We start from the raw sequence: 20556 nt of genomic DNA on the forward strand, positions 1-20556 counted from the left end.
CATGACCACTTCAGTGTTAAATGTGACATGCATTCATACTCATTTTAATCCCTCTTCTCTCCTAAAGGTGCTCTTACAGAGTGTTACGATGAACTGGGCAACCGGTACCAGCTTCCCGTCTACTGCCTTGCCCCACCTATCAACATGATAGAGGAGAAGGGCGACCTGGAGACTCTGGATATTCCTGATCCCCCACCCAATTCAGGGCACGAATGCCAGCTTCGTTTGCGCCTTTCCACAGGCAAAGACCTCAAACTCATGGTCCGCAGCATGGACACAGTGTACCACATGAAGAGGCGGCTGCACGCCGTGGAGGGAGTGGAGCCAGGCAGCCAGCGCTGGTTCTTCTCGGGCAGGCCCCTGGCAGACAAAATGAAACTGGAGGAGCTGAAAATCCCAAAGGACTACGTGGTGCAAGTCATTGTGAGCCAGCCCTTAGCAAATCCCACCCCGGTGGAAAACTGAATTCTGCTTGTTTATTGATTCTTCTTTCCTCCGTCTCTGTCATGGGGTTTGTTTTCACTGCCCTCTCTTCTTTTGGTTTGTCCTGCTAATGGATTGGTTCCAGGAAATGACCAGCAAAAATTCCATCTGTGATGGAGATCTGCAAAAACATAAAAATGTAAACTGGCCTCTGGGGTTTGCCTGATCTCGTATTTAACACAACAGCAACCAGAACGGGGCAAGGGCAAAGGAAGGAAGGGGAAGGCAAAGGGAAAAGAGGGAGGGAATAGATTGTTGTTCACTTAATACAAATATGTAATGATCCTGAAAACTGTCGGTGGTGTCCTGATCCATGAGGCCAGAGCAACAGAGAGCACTTTTATTTAAAAAACAAACAAACTTAAAAACTAATCAATGTATCCAATTTCATATCAGCACCACAAACAGTTCATGCCAGAATCGCAGCTGCTCTGGGTCGGTCCCACACTGCCCGTTCACGAGGATCCTTTCAGGTGCGACCGAACTCGTGTGCTCCAATGAGGCCCCACCGAGGCACAGCCAGCCCTGGGCAGTGGAGCTGGGCTGGGGGTTCTGTCCTGTCCCGTGCCGGCCGCTCCTGGTGATGCTCAGACCAAGCAATTGTACATTCCAAGATGGCAACGCAGTCCTGTGCCATTGCTGGCTCCCGAGCCGGGAATGCAGCCCGCTGGAGCCTGAGGCAATAACTTAGTTCATGTAAACTCTCACGTACTGTACTGTAAACTTACCTGCTACGAGACTGACTTAGCCTGAAGTTTCCTGGCTGGTGGGCACCTGAGTGTGTGCCTGCTGAGTTTCTGTCACTCAGATCATGAAAAGAGACTTTGATGAGGTGAGCTGAGGTGAGCGATGCTGATCTGCCCCTGAGCGACGGGTGCATCGCCTTTGTCCAACAGCACTGGTGTAATGGGTCCAGGTTAAACTGCAATTACACCCAGATGCAAAGGATTGTAGCTTCCCGTGCTTTCCTAGAGGGCACAAAGCACGGAAGATGGTGAGGAGGACACAATAGCACACAGTTTTCAGCTTTTGGTGTGTCATTGGAAGCAGGAGCCAGTCTTCTAGCTGTGGTGACTCTCCAGCCAGGGCAGCTGGAGTTGTCCTCACCAGCACGCACTTGCGGCCCGGAGTGTGGCCGTGGTGCTTCGCAGCCAGTGCTTTCCCTTCAGAGTGTAAGAGGGGCCTTTCAGCAAATGACAAATCCTTTTGTAGTCTCAAAAATCTGAATCAGAGCATATGGAGATGGGGGGGACCAAGTAGCTTGTTCCCTCAGTTGGAGATGCTCTGTGTTGCCGTGGCAGCTCTGCACCCCTGCCTGGCAATGCCTTTGGTTGAGATCAATGCCCTGTTCCTTTTAAACATGATTTCTAGTTTGCTTGGGTTTTAAGCCATCATTGAAACGAGTTCACTTCTTCCAAAGTCAAACGTGCTATTCGTGTGTGAATAGCATGTTTTTATTGGTTTCTGTCTTCCCTCTCTGAATTAATGGTGTAAAGCTACAGTTGTCACGGCTCTTTCTCGTCTGCTGGTGAAACTGGTGGGTTACCTTGAAGATTTTAAACCTGTTACTTTTGCTCCTTCATTAGTTCCATAAAAGTCAGTTTCTTGAACTCAGAGGGAGTTATTACACCACAAGCACGAGCACAGAGCCAGGACAATCAGAGGTCACTTGTACAACAGCACAAGTCTTTCCCAGCAGGTGGAAGCAGAATTTACATCAGTGGTGGGAAACAGATCCACATTTTATATGCATTTCCCACCTTACCCCACAGAACTACAGCTTTCTTTTTGGTTCTTGTGTTGTATCAAGCCTGTGTTTTTCTGACAGCTCCTTTAGGCTCACTTGGGTATGGGATGCCTGAAGTGCAGTGGCAGAGCTGTGTAAAGGAAAATAAGTTCCCTGTTCTCATAAACACCAAAGTGACTTACTTTTCTTTCTTCTTTTTTTTTTTCTTTTTAAAGATAAGAGTGAAGCTGATAAATACTAATCTATACAAGTTTTCTATTGTGGAGTTTTTTTAAGAGAAATATGATTTACTGTACTGGGGTTTTGCAGCCAAATCTTTTGCATTCCAGTGGGGGAAAAATATTTGATACATAAACAAGTCAAAAATCTCTTGGATTTTCTCTGGGCAAAGGATGATTTGATGCCAGGAAGATACTACTGGTCTCATAAGGCACAACTTACATATCTATATAAGTGGTCTTCACGATGTCATTTCCCTGCAGTCCCTTCTGGAAGGGGGGGAATCGTGATAGATTAAGGAAGAGCAAACCAGGGTGACAATTCTGGAACTGTGAACACTAAAACCATGACTTTTTAATTTTTTTAGGATACCTTTTGTTGAATTTTTTCTTTTTCTATTATTATTCAGGCCGTTGTCACCAGGTACTGTTTTTGAGAGGACAGCGTGCAGGAGCTGGGAGAGCTCCTTCTTTCCCTCTCCCCCTCTTAGTTGGAAAAGGTTCAGTTTTATTACACTATTATAGATGACCATGTTTTATATTAATTGCTTTTATGGCAGGGAGAAAGGTGATGATGTGTAGGCCATGTCATGAGTGGGTTTTGAATAGAACAGAGACTTGGTTCTTGAAAATACTCTTTCCTCTAACAGCCTCCCCCCCCTCCTTAATTACATATCAAAAACTGAAAGAGTTCAATGGTAAAATGCTTTTAGAGGTGACAGTGAAGACTTTGAACCTCTCTGTATAAAATTACAGAGGTACTAAGCACATACCCTGCAGAAACAAAATTTTACAAGATTTGTGTTGGGAAATAATTTTAAATTTCAAAATATATATTAAAAAGTATCAGTAATGAAGGTGTACAGGCATATGACAGACATGTCCCACTATAGAACCAGAGGAGAGAACAGTTGTTTCTGTCTCTGAAATGCCTTGTCTTTGCCCTACAAGGTGGGCTTTGGTGCAAGTACCAGCGCAGGGGAATGGGCTGGGGCTCCTGTGGGATGAGTTTCAGGGGCAGAAGGGGTCTCCCCATGTGCCTGAGGTAGGGAGTTCAGGCTTGTTTGAGTGCAGGGCAGAGTGTAGGCACAGCTCAAGAGAGACTAACCAGGTACTCAACCACTGGCAGCCCCAGTGGGGGCTGGTGGCTGCTCAGGGGAGGATGGATAACAGCACACTGGTGTGTGCATCCCTGTTTTGCGGCAGGAGGATGTTGGCAGCATGGCCTGGGTTGTGTTTTGGAACTTGGTGGGTTGCCCCACACCCTCAGGTGTCTTGGGTATAAGTGAAACAATGCAACAAGTTTTTTAATGCACACCACCAATGCCAAATACAGGCAACTGAGAAGTAGTAGGTTTGGGGGTTTTTTTATTCACTAGACCCATCAGCCCTTTGTGCCATTCCTGATTAGCTCTGGCTGTGAACTGATGCCAGTAGATAACCTTTTTTACAGTGTTAGTGACAGGTCTGTTTGACATAATTCAGATTTTTATACTCTTTATTGTTGCTTCTGCCTGACACAGAAGTAATGACCTAATGAAAGTCCACACTCCTAAACAGCTTGAAGGGCAGAGAGGCATGAACATGGATAGTCTGACAGGGCCAGGGAGCTCCAGAAGAGCTGCAGGTGTTGCAGGTACATTGCTTGGTGCATTGCAGAAGGATGCTGAGGGTCTTCTACAACCAAGTGTCAGCTGCTCCTTCTAGAGTATCCAGCTCCCAAAATGTCACTGACTGCCTTGGCTCTTTGTGCATGATAGTTTATTGGTGTCTTCTGCAGAAAACACAGCCTGGAATATATAGTTTTCTGAAAGCCTTTGCTTCTCTGGAGCTGGGAAATATTTTGGAAAATGAAATAGTGTGTGTTGGCAGTGTAATGTTTCGTTTGTTAATAGACACCCCAATGGTAAAAGTAGGGGTAACAACAACAAAAAACCTCACCCCAGGAGCAACCAAACAAAACCCAGCTCCTCTTTGCCTTCCACACAAAGTCCCTAAGTTGCTTTGGGGAGGAGAGGAAAGAAGGATTCATTGGAGCAACAGGGCATGGCACTGTGCAAACCCATGGCACTGTGCATAACCTTTGGTGAAGCAGATGGTCGATTGATAAAATATTGCTGTAGTGTGATGTGCTTCTGCATATATATCCATTGCTAGTAAATAATGTAAAATCTTCTTTAAAAGTATTTAAAAAAATACTCTTTCTTACAATGGTGGGATGCTTTTACCCATGGAATTTTGAAAGCATTTTTGCTGTGTAGGTGTTGACGAAGTGAATGCTGAACGTTTTTCCATGTCTACGATGCTTCAGAAGCGCAAGTGTTTCTGACTTTTGATCTATATTTTACAAACTTTTCTATGTTACTGTACATACATCCAGGACCCTGCACCTTATGCAGAGAATGTTTACATAAAAGAAAAAAAATATTTTTTTTTGGCTTTTTCCCTGCGCTGCTCAAATCCTGTTACTTTGAAATGAAAGTAGTCTCTGTTAGAAAAAGGGGCTTTTTTTTCCTTTGCCCTTCACCACTTCCCCCGTAAGCAACTCCCTCCTGGATGGTGGCTGGAAGCTCTGGGACGTCTTGTGCTCTCCTGCAGTGGGACGTAGAGGTGTTTCAGAAAGGCGTTTTGGAAAATGTGCTTTGGGTGGGGGATGAGCTTCATACGCTCTGCAACTTCCTTGGAAAACAGCGAAAAATGTGCTTCAAACCCACTAGGTGTTGGTGGTCTGCCTTGCAAATTCACTGGGAAGCCTTGGATTCAACTTCCCAGCGTCCGCACTTCTGTTTTCTCCCCAAGATGATGAATGTCCTGCTGTTCTATCTGCAGCTACAAACGCTTCTGTTGGTTAATGACTGTATATACAAGTCTGCCTGGTTAAAGACTTCCCTTTCCATGAAGTGTTTTTGATTGCTCTGCTCTACAAATGACTCTCCTCTTCCATATTTCATCCACGTAGATATTCCGTAGCCATGTGTGTGTTGCTCTTGTCCGTAGGAGATGGAGATGGAGCTCTCCTTCCAAAGGGAGATACATGCCACTGAGCCTAGACAAGTCAGGCAGCTGGAAGATGAGATGTTTTAACCAGCAGACTTCTTACCATGGACTTTGAGACTTTTAACAAATATGTCTGCTGGACTCTCCATGAAAAAGTACATTCCTGCCCTCCGAGCAGGACCACGTGTTGGGTATATATCCAGTAGAACTGTATATTTTACAGAGGAAGACCATTCAATCAGAGCCATGGGGCAAATAGAGAACTTAAAATCCTGACTCCTGCCTTAAAACCTTTAGTTCATCTTGAGCTCCAGAAATTCTGCACCTGCTCATTCCCAAGTCCTTTTTTTTTTCTTTAGGAAATTGGAATCCAGTCAAAGGCTGGAGACAATTTAAGGCAATTGAAAACAAAATAAATTTGAGCTGATGGCTTCATTAAAATAACTAACTGGTCTTGGATTAAAAACCCTACTTGTGCCTCTGAAGTCCAGGGAATGTTTCAAAAGTGGAGGTGGATTTGAGCAATGATGGAAAGGACTGCGTTAGCTGGCCGTGTGTGACACTTGCTTTCATATGCTCTGAGCAAGAGACTTCGGTTTGTGTCCTCTCTGCCTCATGGGAATGGCTTTCAAAGATGGCTGGTACCATCAAATTTGTACTTCTTGAATAAATACCTTCATTTTTATGGTAAAACTCTTTGTATGCAGTTTGATTGTGTGTGTGCCATGTGACAAACATTCCTATTCCACAGGATATGGTGCTAGACTTGGTATTGACACAGGAAACACACAGCCCCAGCCCACAGGGGAACAGGGATGAGGGGATTCCAGTGACATGACTGTTTCTTCCTCTGTAAATTTATGAAGACTTTTAGAATCAAATCTACCACTTGTGTAAAATAGGCTTTTTAACTTTTTTCCCTTCCTTGGCTTCTGTGGTCAATGAAGAATTCTAGACCAATGTAAACCTACTATGAACATAGGTAACTTCTAAACTGCATTATGTGTTTTATGTTGTGCCTCTGGTACTTGGCTGACACATCACAGTCTTCAGACTGATAAATTATGTGATTTTTTTTTTATCCTAGGGAAGATCTTTTACCACTGAGAGCAAATGATCCTGAACTTCTATTGGAAATACTGTACAAATTTCCTATATTTAAACCAAAAAACCCCACCTTTTTCTTCCCCTGCATTTAAAAAATAAAAGTAATAGTGGCAATGCCATGCCTTAAGGAATAAACTCGGCGTTGTTTTTCCTCCTTAAATTTCTTCAGTAAGGCTTTGGGCTCTGAGCTGGAAAGCCACAACTTTTCCATTATCTCTGACACCCCAGAGAGATACATTTTAGTATTAATTTCAGTGTGTGACTACATTTTATCTTGCAAATAAGGTGTGCAATCCGTGGAGAATGCAGGGCCTGGAGATGTGCTCAGACATCCAGCATGAACCTCCTGTGCTGTCTATGGATCAGCTTCTGGCTCCTTGGTGAACAAAAGTAATGAATCTGTGTAATTGTCCTGTAATTACATTAACTGACGTGTTGTCTTAATTCAGGTCACCACTTTTATAGTCTTGATTAACTACAGAAGGTATCAGAGGAGTAGGAATAATTCTTTGCAGGCCATTTTGGTCTAATGTTATCACAGCTAAATATTTCCATTTTTATTTACATCTTAGGATAATTTCACAATAGAATTCACTATATGAGTAACAAACAAACAAAACGTGATTTTCCCTGGAAATTTTCCCCTCATATACATATAAAAATATATATGTGTAATTTTTATTCCTTTTATATGTGTGTACATATAATGTCTTTTATCTATACATATTCCCCTTTTTAATACACACACGAAACAAGGTGCAAAGGCTTGTATGAAACCATTTCATAGAATCACAGAATGGGTTGGGTTGGAAGGGACCTTAAAGTTTATCTCATTGCAACCCCCTGCCATGGGTAGGGACACCTTCCACTAGACCTGGTTGCTCCAAGCCCCGTCCAACCTGGTCTTGAACACAGTGCTGTGTTAGGACCTGGAGACAGCACTAAGGGAAATCATCTCTAACCTGATTTTGCTGCTGCTTCCACTGGGATGACTGCTCTGGTCAGTGCAGGATGCAGAGATGCTCTGGGCACTAGAGGGAGCATCTGGAGGTGGCTAGTCCCTCCAAATCTGGGCTAAAAATATCAAGGTAACTTATGGAAAAGGCACTGAGCTCTCACTTCAGCCCTGCAAAGAGTAGTTCTTTGTGTTCTCTGAATAATCCTGAAAAGCTGGGATTTGAGCCATGGAGTTTATTTTCTCTGGACTCAGAGCAGTTGCAAAGGTCTGAGAGGTGGGATGCCACCCTACAGACAAGCCAAAACCTTGCTTCCTGGGAGGTCAGAGACTGGAGACTGGAATTTTCTAATCTGATTAGTCCCTCGTGCTGCTTCGTTAAGGGAATTCCAATGGCAGCGAGCTTGGAGGAGGCTCCGTGGTGTGTGATGTGCTGTGTGTAAGGTGAGAGGGGAAATAAATTCACTGAGCTGCTGTGCCCAGAGGGTAAACAGTCAATATTTAGCAAGAGAAACGAAACTGCTTCTCTTGCCTTCTCTCCACATGGCCTTAATTAGGTGGTTTCGTTAACAAAGCAAACAGCGTTTCCTGTTGCTGGGCTGTTACTCGCGAGCGCGGCAGCAGGATGGGAGCTGCCCGTGCCCGGAGCACGTACCGGGGATATGGAGCAAAAGCTGCCACTGCGAGCGGCTCCAGCCTTGGAAGAGAGCCCCGTCTGCCCCATGTCAAACCAGCCTGGCTCCGTGTGTGCCTGAACGTGGCCAAACAGCAGCACAGAGGAGGAAGGCAGGGCAGAGGAAGGGCTTCACTCCAAAACACCAACAAGACACAACTATTGCAGTGTGGTGGGAAAGTAATGCCAGCATCAGGATTAGTCCTGGGGGGAGCTGTGAGGTACGAGGCTGAAGTCCAACTTGCATCAGTCCTTCCTCCTTCTCAGACATGAGTCTCCCATGCTCACCCTGGAGCAAAGGAATTGCTTTGCTGCAGCTCTGTGATTTATTCACTTTTTACAAGTTTGGTGCATCTCTGTGGTGGGTGTAAGCTGAGCCCAGGGGGTCAGAGGCGTGAGGCTGTGTTGTTCCCATGTGGGTAAAGGGTTCTTATGAATTTGTTAGGAGCAGGCTGGTCCTGCAGGGAGAGTCTTCATGATTCCGTTCCTCTTCTTATTGTTTGTCAATGCAGAAAATTTCAAATATCTCGAATTCCCTGTAGTTCAGTTGCTAGTTTTGGAGAAGAGATAGATCCCATCTTAGTAGGGCAGGCCTGCCCACCATGAAGGGTTATTTCAGAGAAAGACCCCCAAGTCCAGGCTCTTGTCCCCTTCTCCAACTTGCTTGTTTCCTGACTGACTCAGGAGAAATTGATTCCAACTGATTGCCTCAGGCTCATCCTGAATATGTTACAGGCTAATAGGGCACCTCCCTGGCACATGGCTGCTGCTCTGCCTTTTGTAATGACTTGCAGATGTTGGAGTGATTCACAACATCTGGAGGTACCCTGTGGCTGGGGGAGTGGGGAGGTGTCTTTATGGCAGGGTCACAGCCACACTGCTCCTGCTTAAAGTGGCTTTTAACCAGGCAGCCTGGAGATGAAAGCACAGGATGAGTGCAACTTGGGGCTAGAACAGCCCATTCCAGGAAAATATTGTGAGGGCATTAGAGAACTATCCACAGGATGGAGGCTTTGATACCTCGCTGCACCGCTAAACCACGCAGGGAATAGGCTGCAAGCCCTGCAGGGCTGAGAGGTACAAAAACTGCCTGTAACAAATAATTACAGAGCATACTGGTGGTGGAACACAGAGGAGGAGAATTATCCATAAAGACAATAACCCAGGAAGCTGGCAGCAGAAAGGAGGAGCAAGTGAAGTGATCTCCCTTGGATCCTAATGGCTGTCTTGGTAGATGAGCTCCCAGTGCATGCTGAGATGCTGGAAGTCATGAGGATGGTGTGGAGTTGTGACAGAGATGTCTACAGCCTGTTAATGACTGATTAACTGTGTAACTACAGGAGATCATTAATCAGAGAGCAGGGGGGGATTTGAATGAGCAGCAGTGACCAGACAGGGACAAAGGTGAGCTGGTGGCAGCAGCAAATTGGTAAGGGGTGTGTGCCTGCACCTCTGTAAGGAGGGGAGGTGTTGTGACCAGCTTTGCTCCCTTTCTGGTTGCAGGGAATGGGTAAAATCCACACAGACTCTCCCGAGAACCTGCAGCTGGTTTAAGGTCAAAATGAAGATCCATCACAGAAGAGAGCAAGCTTCTCATATCTGGCACAGAGCAAAGGTATGGCTCTAGGAATGTTCCTCAAAGGACTTTCAAGTCCAAGTGTACCACACCAAGGTACCTCCCCAGCCATAGCCCTGAGAATGGACTGCAAAGACCTTGGAAAATAATGAGAAGCCACAAATGAACTCAGAAGAAAATGGCTTAGATAAAGGCCCTTCTCCCAGTCCTGCCCAACTCCTCCCATTACAGTCTCAGACAGAGGAATATGCCCAGTTTAACCCCAAAAATTATTTCTTCATGCTGATATCTTACTGTTAAAATATTTTTAATTTAGACAGTTCAGTAAGTCATCAGACCTGCCCCTGGAGTGAATGAGAAAAAACCCCAGGTTTAAGAGAGAATCACCTGTGAGCTGCAGTACCAAATTAATTCTAAGGATTAATTTTGAATTTAGGGACATTTTCATGGCCTCACTTCTGACTTTAATTTCTCTAATTTGACCTCATCTCCAGAAATATCGAAGCACTTAAATACCTTCCTGTGTTCTTCTTTCATGGGGTTGAAGAGAAACCTTGTAGCTTCAAACTCATTAAAACCAATCAAAATTAATCATATTGTCCATGCCAATGTCCAGCAGTTGAAAGGCAGGTCCCATGTGCTGATGGATGAACTGCTTTTTGAGATGATTCTGTTTCAGGGCAGAAAGATTTAGAAACACATGATAAGCACTGATTTCCTGCTTGGAAAGAATACGTGGAATACCAACCAGTGCTTGCATCCAGAGAATAAAGGTGACCTCCTGCTTGTCACACCCTCAGGAAATACCAAAATCCTGGTGCTTCCTGCCATGGAGCCTCCCAGCTGCTGCCGGCGAGGTTCAGGGAGAACTACCAACAGCCAGCCGTGCTGCAAAGCTGCTTTCATAGAGTCACAGAATCACAGAATGGCCTATGTTGGAAGGGATCTTAAAGAGCATCCAGTTCCACCCCCTGCCATGGACCTTCCACTAGACCAGGTTGCTCCATGCCCCATCCAACCTGGCCTTGAACACTTCCAGGGATGGGGCAGCCACAGCTTCTCTGGGTAACCTGTGCCAGGGCCTTACAACCCTCACAGTAAGGAATTTCTTCCTAATATGTAATCTAAACCTACTCTCTGTCAGTTTGAAGCCATTCCCTCTTGTCCTGTCACTCCAGGCCTTTGTAAATAGTCTCCATCTTTCTTCTGGGCTCCTTTCAGGTACTAGAAGGCCACAGTTAGGTCACCCTGAAACTTCTCCAGGCTGAACAATCCCACTTCTCTGACTTTTCTTGCAGGAGAGGTTCTCCATCCCTCTAAACATCTTGCTGGTTTCCTCTGGACTCGCTCCAACAGGTAGGTGTCCTCCTTTAAGAGGTCCTTTCCCATCCCTCCCACATGCCCTGTGGTTGGCTTCTCTCCTTCCTCCCTGAGTCCCCTGGGCAGCAGCCCTGAGTGTTGGCCCTTGGCCAGGCTCCTGATCCAGAGCAGAGCTGCAGGTCATGTCCAACAGCAAGGCTGAGCTCCAGGGGTAATCCTGGCTCTACCACCCCTCTCCCACACTGCAGCCTGGCATCCTCACTGCCTTTCCCTGAGAAGGCACAGCCCCTCCCCAGATGGGGCTGTAGGTGATGCCGGGCAGGCTGAAGAAGGGCACTGGCACTGCACCAACCAGTCAGCAAAAAACAATGGGTGAAAACAGATGTTCAGCTCTCTTCCCCTCAGATAGGGCTTCCCCACACCTGAGGGCTTTGTTTTTGAACTCCTTGCTAAGAGGGACAGCATGAGCTGGGAGGAGTGTTAAGATGGTTCCTATCTGGCAACAGGTCCAGAGTTCAATTTATCCCAGAGGAGCAAGGTTGGTACTAGCAGGGCAACTGCTCTTTTTCCTGCTTTCCTCTTCAGTGCAGCAGCATTGCAGACGCATCCAGACCCAGGGACCTTCTCCAATCCTTTCACACAGTAAGTAAGATCAGCTCCAATGAGCCGATTCCCATTATGGGGTGTTGGAGGGTGCAGGTGTCCCTGTACCAACTCCAGGATCCGCAGGGTGTGCAGTTAGTGGGACAGGAGGATGCACAGCACCACATAGAACTCATTAATATAAATCCTCCCCCTCACGTTTCAGTCCAGTGAGTTGAACAGCAGCATGATCTGATCCTTATTCAGGTCAGTCATGTCACGGAGAAAGCAATAAAACTGAAGATCAGGAGAGCAGTGAGCTCTCAGGCATCGCCTGCACAAAGCTGAGAGCAATAATTAGCAGGATTTATTTTATTTTAAATGCCCACTGCTCCCTGACAGGTTGCACAGGCAATTAACACACAGGAACAGACACTAGATAGTGCTCAGAATTCATAGAACAGTATTAATAAGATGGGCTGATTTATGAGAAAGTCATGTGATTTCTGCACAGAGGCAATGGAAAAGTGCTTATTGTTGTCTGCCTCTCTTCTTTTCCTGTCTGCTTTTCTTGTCTTCTTTTCCTGTCTTCTTCTTTTCTACCCCACACCTGAAGGAAAAAAGGACTTTTCCAACAAACCAGAAACACTGAAAAAAGGAACCCATTTTTCTTTTGTAGCTGTCACTTTTAATTCATGATCCAGTAACAATTATCTTTAGTTCTATTTAATCTTCTCCAGTGCAGAGGAAGAGCCAAACCTCCAGATCCAGAATTTCAGTCAAACTTCCCCAGGTGCAAACACAGAGGACAAACTGCCCCTGGCTGCTAAAACCAATATGCAGCCTGATCTGATTCTGCTACCCTTATATATCTGTCAGTGAGGGAAACCCGTGGAAAAAGGGATCATTTGAGCTGAAACACCATGGGGTCTTGCAAAGACATGACAAGAGAGTGAAGAACTGCAGGCATGAGGTGGGGAAATGGTGAACCTGGGGATGAGGGGTTGCAAACGGCCTCATGTGGAGAACACTCTTGGCAAGAAACCCAACTGCTTTCTAACATGGAGCACGGTCATGTTGTGGAAAGGATTACATGAGAGGTTGCTCCAGTACTCAGGAATTAGCTTCAGTGAGCCTGAAATCCCCTCTTGCCCTCCTTGTTCCCGGCATCTTGCTTGCACAGCTGTAAGGATCTCCTGCATCAGTGGCCGGGGTTTTTCCTACATCGATTTTCTGCTCGCTGTGCCAGGACCTGGTTATCGTGTTTGTACAGCACTGGTGAGCCGGCCCCGGGGGCTTCACACACTGCTGCAACACGGGGGACAGGAATACCATAAAATCAAACAGGGTTTGTAGGCTCTTGGACCTTTGTCTGTCTCACAAACAAGGAAAGAGGCAATGGAAGGGGGGAGGGGAAAGAAGTATCTTCAATGAGAGCTGAAATGCATCTTGGTGGCTCAGCACAGTCTCCTCAGCCCCACATATTTCAGAAGATGATGCAGGAGTAGCCAGGTTGTGTCACCTTCCAGAGCAGCCAGGAGCAGGGAGGACACGGTGATACGTGCTGTGTCTGAAAGCTTTCTGGGGAATTGCCAAGCCCTTATATTAACCAAGCTGCTGGTTAATTAGTATTACAGGGTGCTGCAGTTGTTGGAACATCTGAAGTGCAATATTTGTAATGTCTGTGATCTCTGGTTTTAAATCCCAAGTGGTGCAGCTTTCTGTGTAATGCTTTTCAAAACAGTACACAGGGCCTGTAATTTTAGAGCATTAATGCCAATCTCGTGTTCAGGAATATTTACTGCAGAGGTAATTCTTTCAATGAACATCAGTGAGCTGGAAATACTCTGCCAGTGCTGCAATGTTTCCTATTGACAACAAATAGTGCTTCATCTACACACAGAAAACACCCAAAATCCAGCTTCATCTACACACAGAAAACACCCAAAATCCAGCTTCATCTCAGTTGGCTGAGATCTGGTGGAAGACCAGTGAAACAGTATTAGTGCCATGGAAATTACCCCTCACAGCACAAAATTCTGAAAGTAGATGCTCTTATTCTGTTATATTCTGTTCTTACTCCGCATGTCCTGTCAGATCAAATCCAAACTCCGTGAAATTAGGTGGGAAAAAAGTGCTCAATATTTTTCAGTTTCTTTCTGTTTCATGGATATATTTTGCATTTTCAGTTTGTTTTTCCTACAACTCAGTGGGGAGAAGGGAAGGAATAGGTGGACATGGAAGTGGCTTCAAGAAAGTTGCAATTCTCAGCCACAGATTTCCAGGAATAATAGAATCATAATCAAATCCCAGAAGGATTTGGGTTGGAAGGAACCTTAAAGCTCATCTCATTCCAACCCTCTGCCATGGGCACCTTTCACTAGAACAGGTTGCTAAAAGCCCCACCCAACCTGGCCTTGAACATTTCCAGGGATGGGGTATCCATAACTTCTCTGGGCAACCTGTGCCAGGGCCTCACCACCAGCATAGTGGAGGAACTGAGTTTTAAATTCAAGCATTGGTACTGGGAAACATCCAATATAAACGTGAGGGCTGACCATACCAGGATGAACCTATTTTTTAAAAAGAAAGGTGACAAGGGGCAAAACACACCCGGTGTGTGGGCGGTGCAGGTGTCGGTGGGGTGTGCAGGGACAACCATCCACCCCCGATCCCTGTGGGAAACACAGAGCCGCTAGGAAGCGGGGCTGCACCGCCGGGGCGTTCCCCTAGGTGTCCCCATTCCATACTGGATTTCAAGTCAGTTTTCCAGAGGATTTGAAGTGTCGCCATGGAGAGGATGTTAACTTCTCACTCGACACCAACCGGGTCTCATCTTCCCTAAAACAAGCGCGTGGCGGGTGCCCGGCGTGAGGATAGACTCAAATTCCCGCTTCTGGGAGTTTTAAAAACATTTGTGTTTGTCTGTTTTCCGGGGAGACGAACCGGGAGAGCAGGAAACGTGCCTCTGTTGCCAAGGCAGTTCGGGATTAGGATTTTCCATGCGGGGACGTGCCTCTGCTCGGACCCCGCGGTGCGGCCCACGAGGCAGAGCAGCCCTGGGGATGCTGCGGGCTGGGCACGGGGACGAGGACCGCTCGGTCCTTCCCTGCCCGGCTGTCCCGGTGTTTGCATGGAGCGGCGAGAGGAGCCGGGGGGGATTGGGGACCCTCTGCCTCGCTCAGCAGAGCGGCCGAACCGAGCCGGGCTATGCCATGGCCCGCTGCACCGGGCCGGGCCGAGCTATTCCCCGGCTGAGACGGGACAGGTAGAGCCGTCAGCTGAGCCATGCCCGCCTAGGCGGACCTGCCCCGGCTGAGCCAAGCCGGGCGGTGCCGGGCTGTAGCTGGGCTGAGCCGAGCCGGGCCGGGCCGACGGGGCGGACCTTGGCCCGACTGAGCTGAGCTGAGCCGAGCTGAGCTGAGTTGAGCCGTTCCATGCCGGGCCGTACCCGAGCTCAGCTGTGCCCAGACGGGCGGTGCTGAGCCGCACCCGGGCCGAGCCGTGCCGGTCGGGGCGGTCCCCGTCGGGGCGGTGCCGGGCGGGCGGAGGGCGCGGGCGGCCAATGGCTCTGTCCGGACCGGCCCAGCCCAGCAGGTGGAGCGGTCCCGGCTCCATGTGCGCGGCTGGGGGCGGCCCCGGTCCCGCCTCGCCGCTCCCCGGGCGCGCAGCGGCTCCGTCCTCCCCCGGGAGCGGGAGGCGGCTGCCGGCAGCTCCCCGCGGCTCCTCGGCAGCCCCGCTCCGGCATGGCTTTCGCCAATTTCCGCCGCATCCTGCGCCTCTCCGCCTTCGAAAAGCGCCGCTCCAAGGAGTACGAGCACGTCCGCCGGGACCTGGACCCCGGCGAGGTGTGGGAGGTGGTGGGGGAGCTGGGAGACGGCGCCTTCGGCAAAGTCTACAAGGTGGGTGCGCGGCGGGGGCTCCGGGCGGGGGGGAAGCACCTGCGGCCCCGCAGTCCGGGGTTCGGTGCGGGCTCCGCTCGCTGAACGCACCCGGAGCCGGCTGCGGTGCTGCGGGGGAGCCGCTCCCGGGGCCGGCTCCGCGCATCCCGTTAGTCGGGAGTAGAGGGACGGGGACACAGAGTGAGTTGGAGTGTGGGAGCGCAGCGCTCGGGGCAGGGGAAAGGAGGGAGAGAAGCACTTTTTTTTTTTCATCCTTCCCCACCCCTCCTCGCCCCCAGCCACCCGCTCTGAATCGCCCGTTTTCAGAGCGATGCTTTTGTAAGGAGACCAGGCGTTCCGTGCCAAGCCCGCCGGTACAATGAATGGAGGGAGGTTTCTTGGAAGTCGGCAGTTCCAGGGCTGTGTCCCAAGTTTCGTGAGCCTCCAGGGGTGACATGATTTGTGTCCCTGCGGTCCTCGCCGGCAGGGAACTTGGAGGGCGAAGAGGAGCCCAGCTCCTTGACTGTGGGGACATGTCCAGTGCTATGAATGTTTAACCTCGATATTTAGGGATGAGGGTTTCAAAGACCAGACTCCCTGTACTTTGCACTCCAAAGCACCAGCGTTCGTGCTGTCCACGGCTCTGAAATGCCCCGTCTCCTCAGTAGTTGAGCAAGGGGGGGGGTTGGAGGAGCAGGCTGAGGATCCAGGCTCCTTGGCACACCTGCGTTACAGACATAGTTTGGAACTGGGGGTGGGAATTAGCTGTTGGGCAGCTGGTGTTCGATGGTCTCATTAAATCATTTAAGAAGGTATTACCCTTGCAGAATTGGGAAATAAGTTGTGACTGAAGAGAAGGCCAGGAAGGGAACTGGGGGACAGGTCAGGACAGAGGTGGTTAACTGCCGTGCCCTGGGATTTAGAGTGTTTGTTTCTTGTTTCTTTCTAATTATTTGACAGAAACTCTCTAAAAAACTGGGTGCTAATTATCCATTGAGTGGAAGCCTTTGGTAAAGGATCCTGTCTTCTAAGAAAAAGCAATTCCTGAAAATCATATTTAAATCTCTACAATAGTTATCCTTCTGAAAGTAGCACCAGTAGAAATCAGCCCTTGGTGTGGCGTGTTTGAAACCTGTTTGTATACAGCAACATTCACCCTTCTCCGGGATAATTCAGTACTTATATTTGCTCAGGTTTCTCAAGCAATGACAGGAACAAGGTAAACATTGTAGATAAACAAAAACTTGGAAGAATAATTGTTTAAATACTTTCTATTTTAAATATGTTAAACATACCAAAGTGGTAACTTTCGGAATAAAGCTACTTTAAGTCTGTTGTTATATCTGAATGCCTCAGCCTCACACCAACAATAACACTGTCAGGCTAAGGATGTCAGCCTGTCAGGCAATAACATCTCCTCATCTCCAGCTACTTTCAGCTCCTTTCATCCCCTCTTTGACCCAAATGAGAATGTAAATAACCCAGTGAAAACCACTTGTTTATAACTAGAAGTTCACTTCATCTATACAGTATATTCAGGCAACTGTCTGCTTTTGAGGTGTTTTAACACTGTTGATCGGGGTGATGTGCCAGAAATCAAAAGGCTATTTTATTCTTCTTAGTAACATTTTAATTCTCCATCTGCTTTGATCTCCTCTACACCTTTTCTCCATTCTGGCTGGCAAATGGACACGGTTGGGTTTTGAAGAGTTTGTGTGCGAGAGTTTGTTCATTTAAGAATCCCAAATTATTTGAGTGCCCTTTACTATAAAGCCTTCTTTGAGGTAATAGCCAGTAGCATTGTTGCAGAGACACAGTTTCCCTCCATGCTAAGGTTTAACCTGCATGTTGTCTTCCTTTATCTTTTCACATCTGGAGCACTGCCCTAGGTGGGGATAAGATGGGATGCAAAAGAAGGGGCTTGCCCTCATGTTCTGCTCAGCTGCCAAAAAAGCCCCTAACAGATGAACTAACCTGTTTGTGCTCAAGGGGAACGGAGGTGGCCGGGATTCAGCGAACAATTTTAACCATTCTCTTGTAGACACTTTAAAGTCAAGTTGCTCTTCTCACAAAAGCCATTGCTTAGAGCAAGTCTGAGTGTTTATATGGCTCTGAGAGTTTCAGGATGTTTGAATGAAGTTCCTGTCTTTCTTCCGCCCCTTTTCTGCACACGGAAGTGTGGGGAGGTGATATAATCTGCCTGTGCCTGCATCCTGCCCTACATACCATATGTTGTACTTGTTCTGCAGGGCCTGAGCAATGCAAAATGATGGGATTTGTACACTGAAGAGGCTGACCTGGGAGAAATTTAGATGTGGAGAGATGAAAAAATATGCTGGTTTTAGTAGATTTTGTTTTTATGAGGCCAAGTTTGAGCAGGAGGAAGGAGGGCTTGGCTGGGCAATGGTTATTTGGGGTGTTCCTGTCCCACAGAACTCTGTTAGGGAGCTGTGTCTTGGGCTCCTTGAGCACTCAGTTGGGCAAAGTTTAACTGGCTTGACACTGTTTACAAAGTAGGACATGCTTTATTTAAATACATATTAATTAAAAATAATGAAATCTATAGTGGAGTCTGAATTGTACACAGCAGACCTTAAGAAACCTGCACCCAGCAGAAACTACTGGGGTTTCCCTAATTTTATGCAAAGTCTTTTTTCAGCAAAAGAGGACCTGGTTGTATGAGGAAACAGAAAAACTCCTTGCAGAAGGTAATTAAGCTGAAAAGTAGGAGGGGGTGGGGAGAAACTGTTTCTTTCTAGTTCTCATTCTCTTAAGGTTGTTGGTCTTGGTGAGTCCAGCAGGTAGGATTAGGATGTGATGGCAGCCCACAGATATCCCCGTGCTGCACGCCAACCATGCTTTGTTACCCACCTCATCCAAAGCTCGTTAAGTCGATGATCTTAAATCCATCATTAGGCCAGCAGGCAAGACTGTGATCAGTGTGTGCCAGCCTGGGGAGTCTGCAGCCCTTCCAGGGTTCTGGGCCTGTAAAAGTTCCTAAATCAGTCACTTTTCATACTGCCTTAAAAAAAACACAGTTTTTTTTCTTGAAAAACACCTGAGATACAATTGATACAATATATAGCTGTGGCTTAATTGGCTCTGTGTTGAGATCTGTTTGTGAGTGCAGGGAGGAAGTGGCAGTGGCACTCCTGTGAGCTGCTCTCGGGGCTGTGCAGGTGCTCAGGCAGAGGCAGCAGTGCCGGCTGCCGTGGGCGAGCACTTGGAGCCACTGAATCACATCTCAGTCCTGCAAAACCCATTAACTGCAGGATTCACTGTAGCAGGTAGTTGCATTAGTGTCAGTAGGAATAGATGCATGAGGGCTCTTCTGGGCATTGAGAACTCACGAGTTGGCAGGGGATGGACAGGATCTTGCAGACGCCTGTGCTCTGCTGAAGCACAGGGGACTCGCTGCCTTTCTCGTGATGGGATTGTTTTGCTGCTCTCAGGCCTCTTGTGAAGCACTATCTCCCCTCGCCAGCACATGCTGATGGGGACATTGGCTCCCCGATAAGGCTTTCCCCTTCACAGGGTGGGGACAGGCTGCCCACAGCCCCCAGCACCGTGGAAAAGGGGTTTGTTCACTTAAACTTGCCTTCAAACGGCTCCTGAGAGATCCTGCTGAGCCCCGGGGCACAGCGAGTCACAAGCGTGTCTTTTCTGTTGTTGTTCTCCTTTCTTCTCTAAGATACGCTTAAAAAGCTGAATTTGGGTTGTCTGATCTGTTGTGGTGGTATTAGTGCTGTACATGCTACGGGCTAGAAATGTTGTTTTGAAATTTGGGTAATAAAAGACTAATTGTTGGATGTCGTGCAGCTGCCTTAGAAGCCTGGCTGTCACAGCAACAGAGGCACAAGAGTGTCCCTGTCACTTGCAGACCACTCTGCTTGTCACCCCAACCTGCACTGCTCTGGTTTTGCATGGGTTGGCTCAAGCGACTCAGGTTCATCTCTGGTCTGTTTGATTCATGAGGGAGTAGGTTTAGATTTAGATACACAGAAGAAATTCTTCCTTGTGAGGGTGGTGAGGCCCTGGCACAGGTTGCCCAGAGACACTGTGGCTGCCCCATCCCTGGAAGTGTTCAAGGCCAAGTTGGACGGGGCTCTGAGCAACCTCACCTAGTGGGAGCTTTCTCTGCCCATAGCAGAAGGTAGGAACTAGATGACCTTTAAGGTCCCTTCTAACCCAAACCACTCTGTGATTCTATGATTTAACTTGTAATTCCTGGAAAGGGTGTCACAGAGAGATGTTAATCTGCTGAGTTAACTTTCAAAAATAAAAAGAAATGAGGAAGGAAAAAAAGGGGAGGGAGTTTAAGCAGATTGGCCACAAAAAAACCCCAAAGATCCAAAAACCCAAAACCCAACAGTAGGCTCAAATCATGGTCTTGTCCCTTAGAATAACTGAGGGGTTTTCTTAAAATATTTTAGCTGGGGAGGGAAGAGGAACAGGAAGGCACTGATCCTTTACTTAGAGAGCAGTGGCCCAACAACATTAAACCTGGTTGAACTTTTAAGTTTGATGTTCACTTTAAACTCAAAGAAACGTGTGATGCTCCATCCGTGCTGCAGTCCTGTGCTCTGCCAGGCCACGACTGTATTGGTGTGGCAGGGGAGAGGGATAGCTCTCCATGGCCTAAATATTTTGATAATTACTTCAGTGCCACAGCCTAGAACTTGGCAGTGCTGCTGATAGTGGGAGCTGTGGGCGACTGCATGGAGGAGGAAGCTTAGATGAAGGCTTTGAGCCTTTCACCCTCAAGCACGTGGCAATTGTTGTTCCTTAGAAAAATCCCTGCCCAGCACACGTCATGAGTTTTTAAATGTTTTTTTCTTGAGTGTCCATTTCCTTGGAAATAAAGCTTCTTTTTCTCATCCGTGGGGTGCTGCTGTCTGTAAACTTTGGGTTCCCCTTGTAAGCCTCAGGTCAAGCACCCCCTCACTGCTGCAGCCTGTGGTTGTGGGTCCCCAAGGGCTGTGCCCACCTGTGGTGGGTGGCTGTGCTGCCCTCCCAT

General features: G+C 47.7%; 3 protein-coding genes across 7 annotated transcripts in view; 2 read left to right on the forward strand and 1 right to left on the reverse strand.

Annotated features, from left to right (window-relative positions):
• The window catches only part of UBTD2 (ubiquitin domain containing 2), a 51548-nt gene extending 45410 nt beyond the window's left edge, over positions 1–6138 (forward strand). For all 5 annotated transcript variants that reach the window (XM_064671749.1, XM_064671752.1, XM_064671750.1 and 2 more), the window contains one exon: positions 68–6138. In XM_064671749.1, the coding sequence (XP_064527819.1) occupies positions 68–465 (398 nt within the window). In that variant the 3' untranslated portion in view covers positions 466–6138. The remainder of the gene's footprint in view (positions 1–67) is intronic.
• A 2535-nt stretch (positions 6139–8673) lies between these two features.
• Positions 8674–15276, reverse strand: EFCAB9 (EF-hand calcium binding domain 9). Its single transcript, XM_064672335.1, is given in 5 exon segments — positions 8674–8730; positions 10240–10344; positions 10346–10429; positions 11818–11992; positions 15110–15276. Coding segments are annotated over 5 exon segments (588 nt in total).
• STK10 (serine/threonine kinase 10) overlaps positions 15274–20556 on the forward strand; it is a 46227-nt gene continuing 40944 nt past the window's right edge. The window contains exon 1 of the mRNA XM_064671754.1: positions 15274–15560. Within this exon, the coding sequence (XP_064527824.1) occupies positions 15405–15560 (156 nt within the window). The 5' untranslated portion in view covers positions 15274–15404. The remainder of the gene's footprint in view (positions 15561–20556) is intronic.

Source organism: Pseudopipra pipra, chromosome 15 (genome assembly GCF_036250125.1).
Source record: "Pseudopipra pipra isolate bDixPip1 chromosome 15, bDixPip1.hap1, whole genome shotgun sequence".
Lineage (NCBI taxonomy): Eukaryota > Metazoa > Chordata > Aves > Passeriformes > Pipridae > Pseudopipra > Pseudopipra pipra.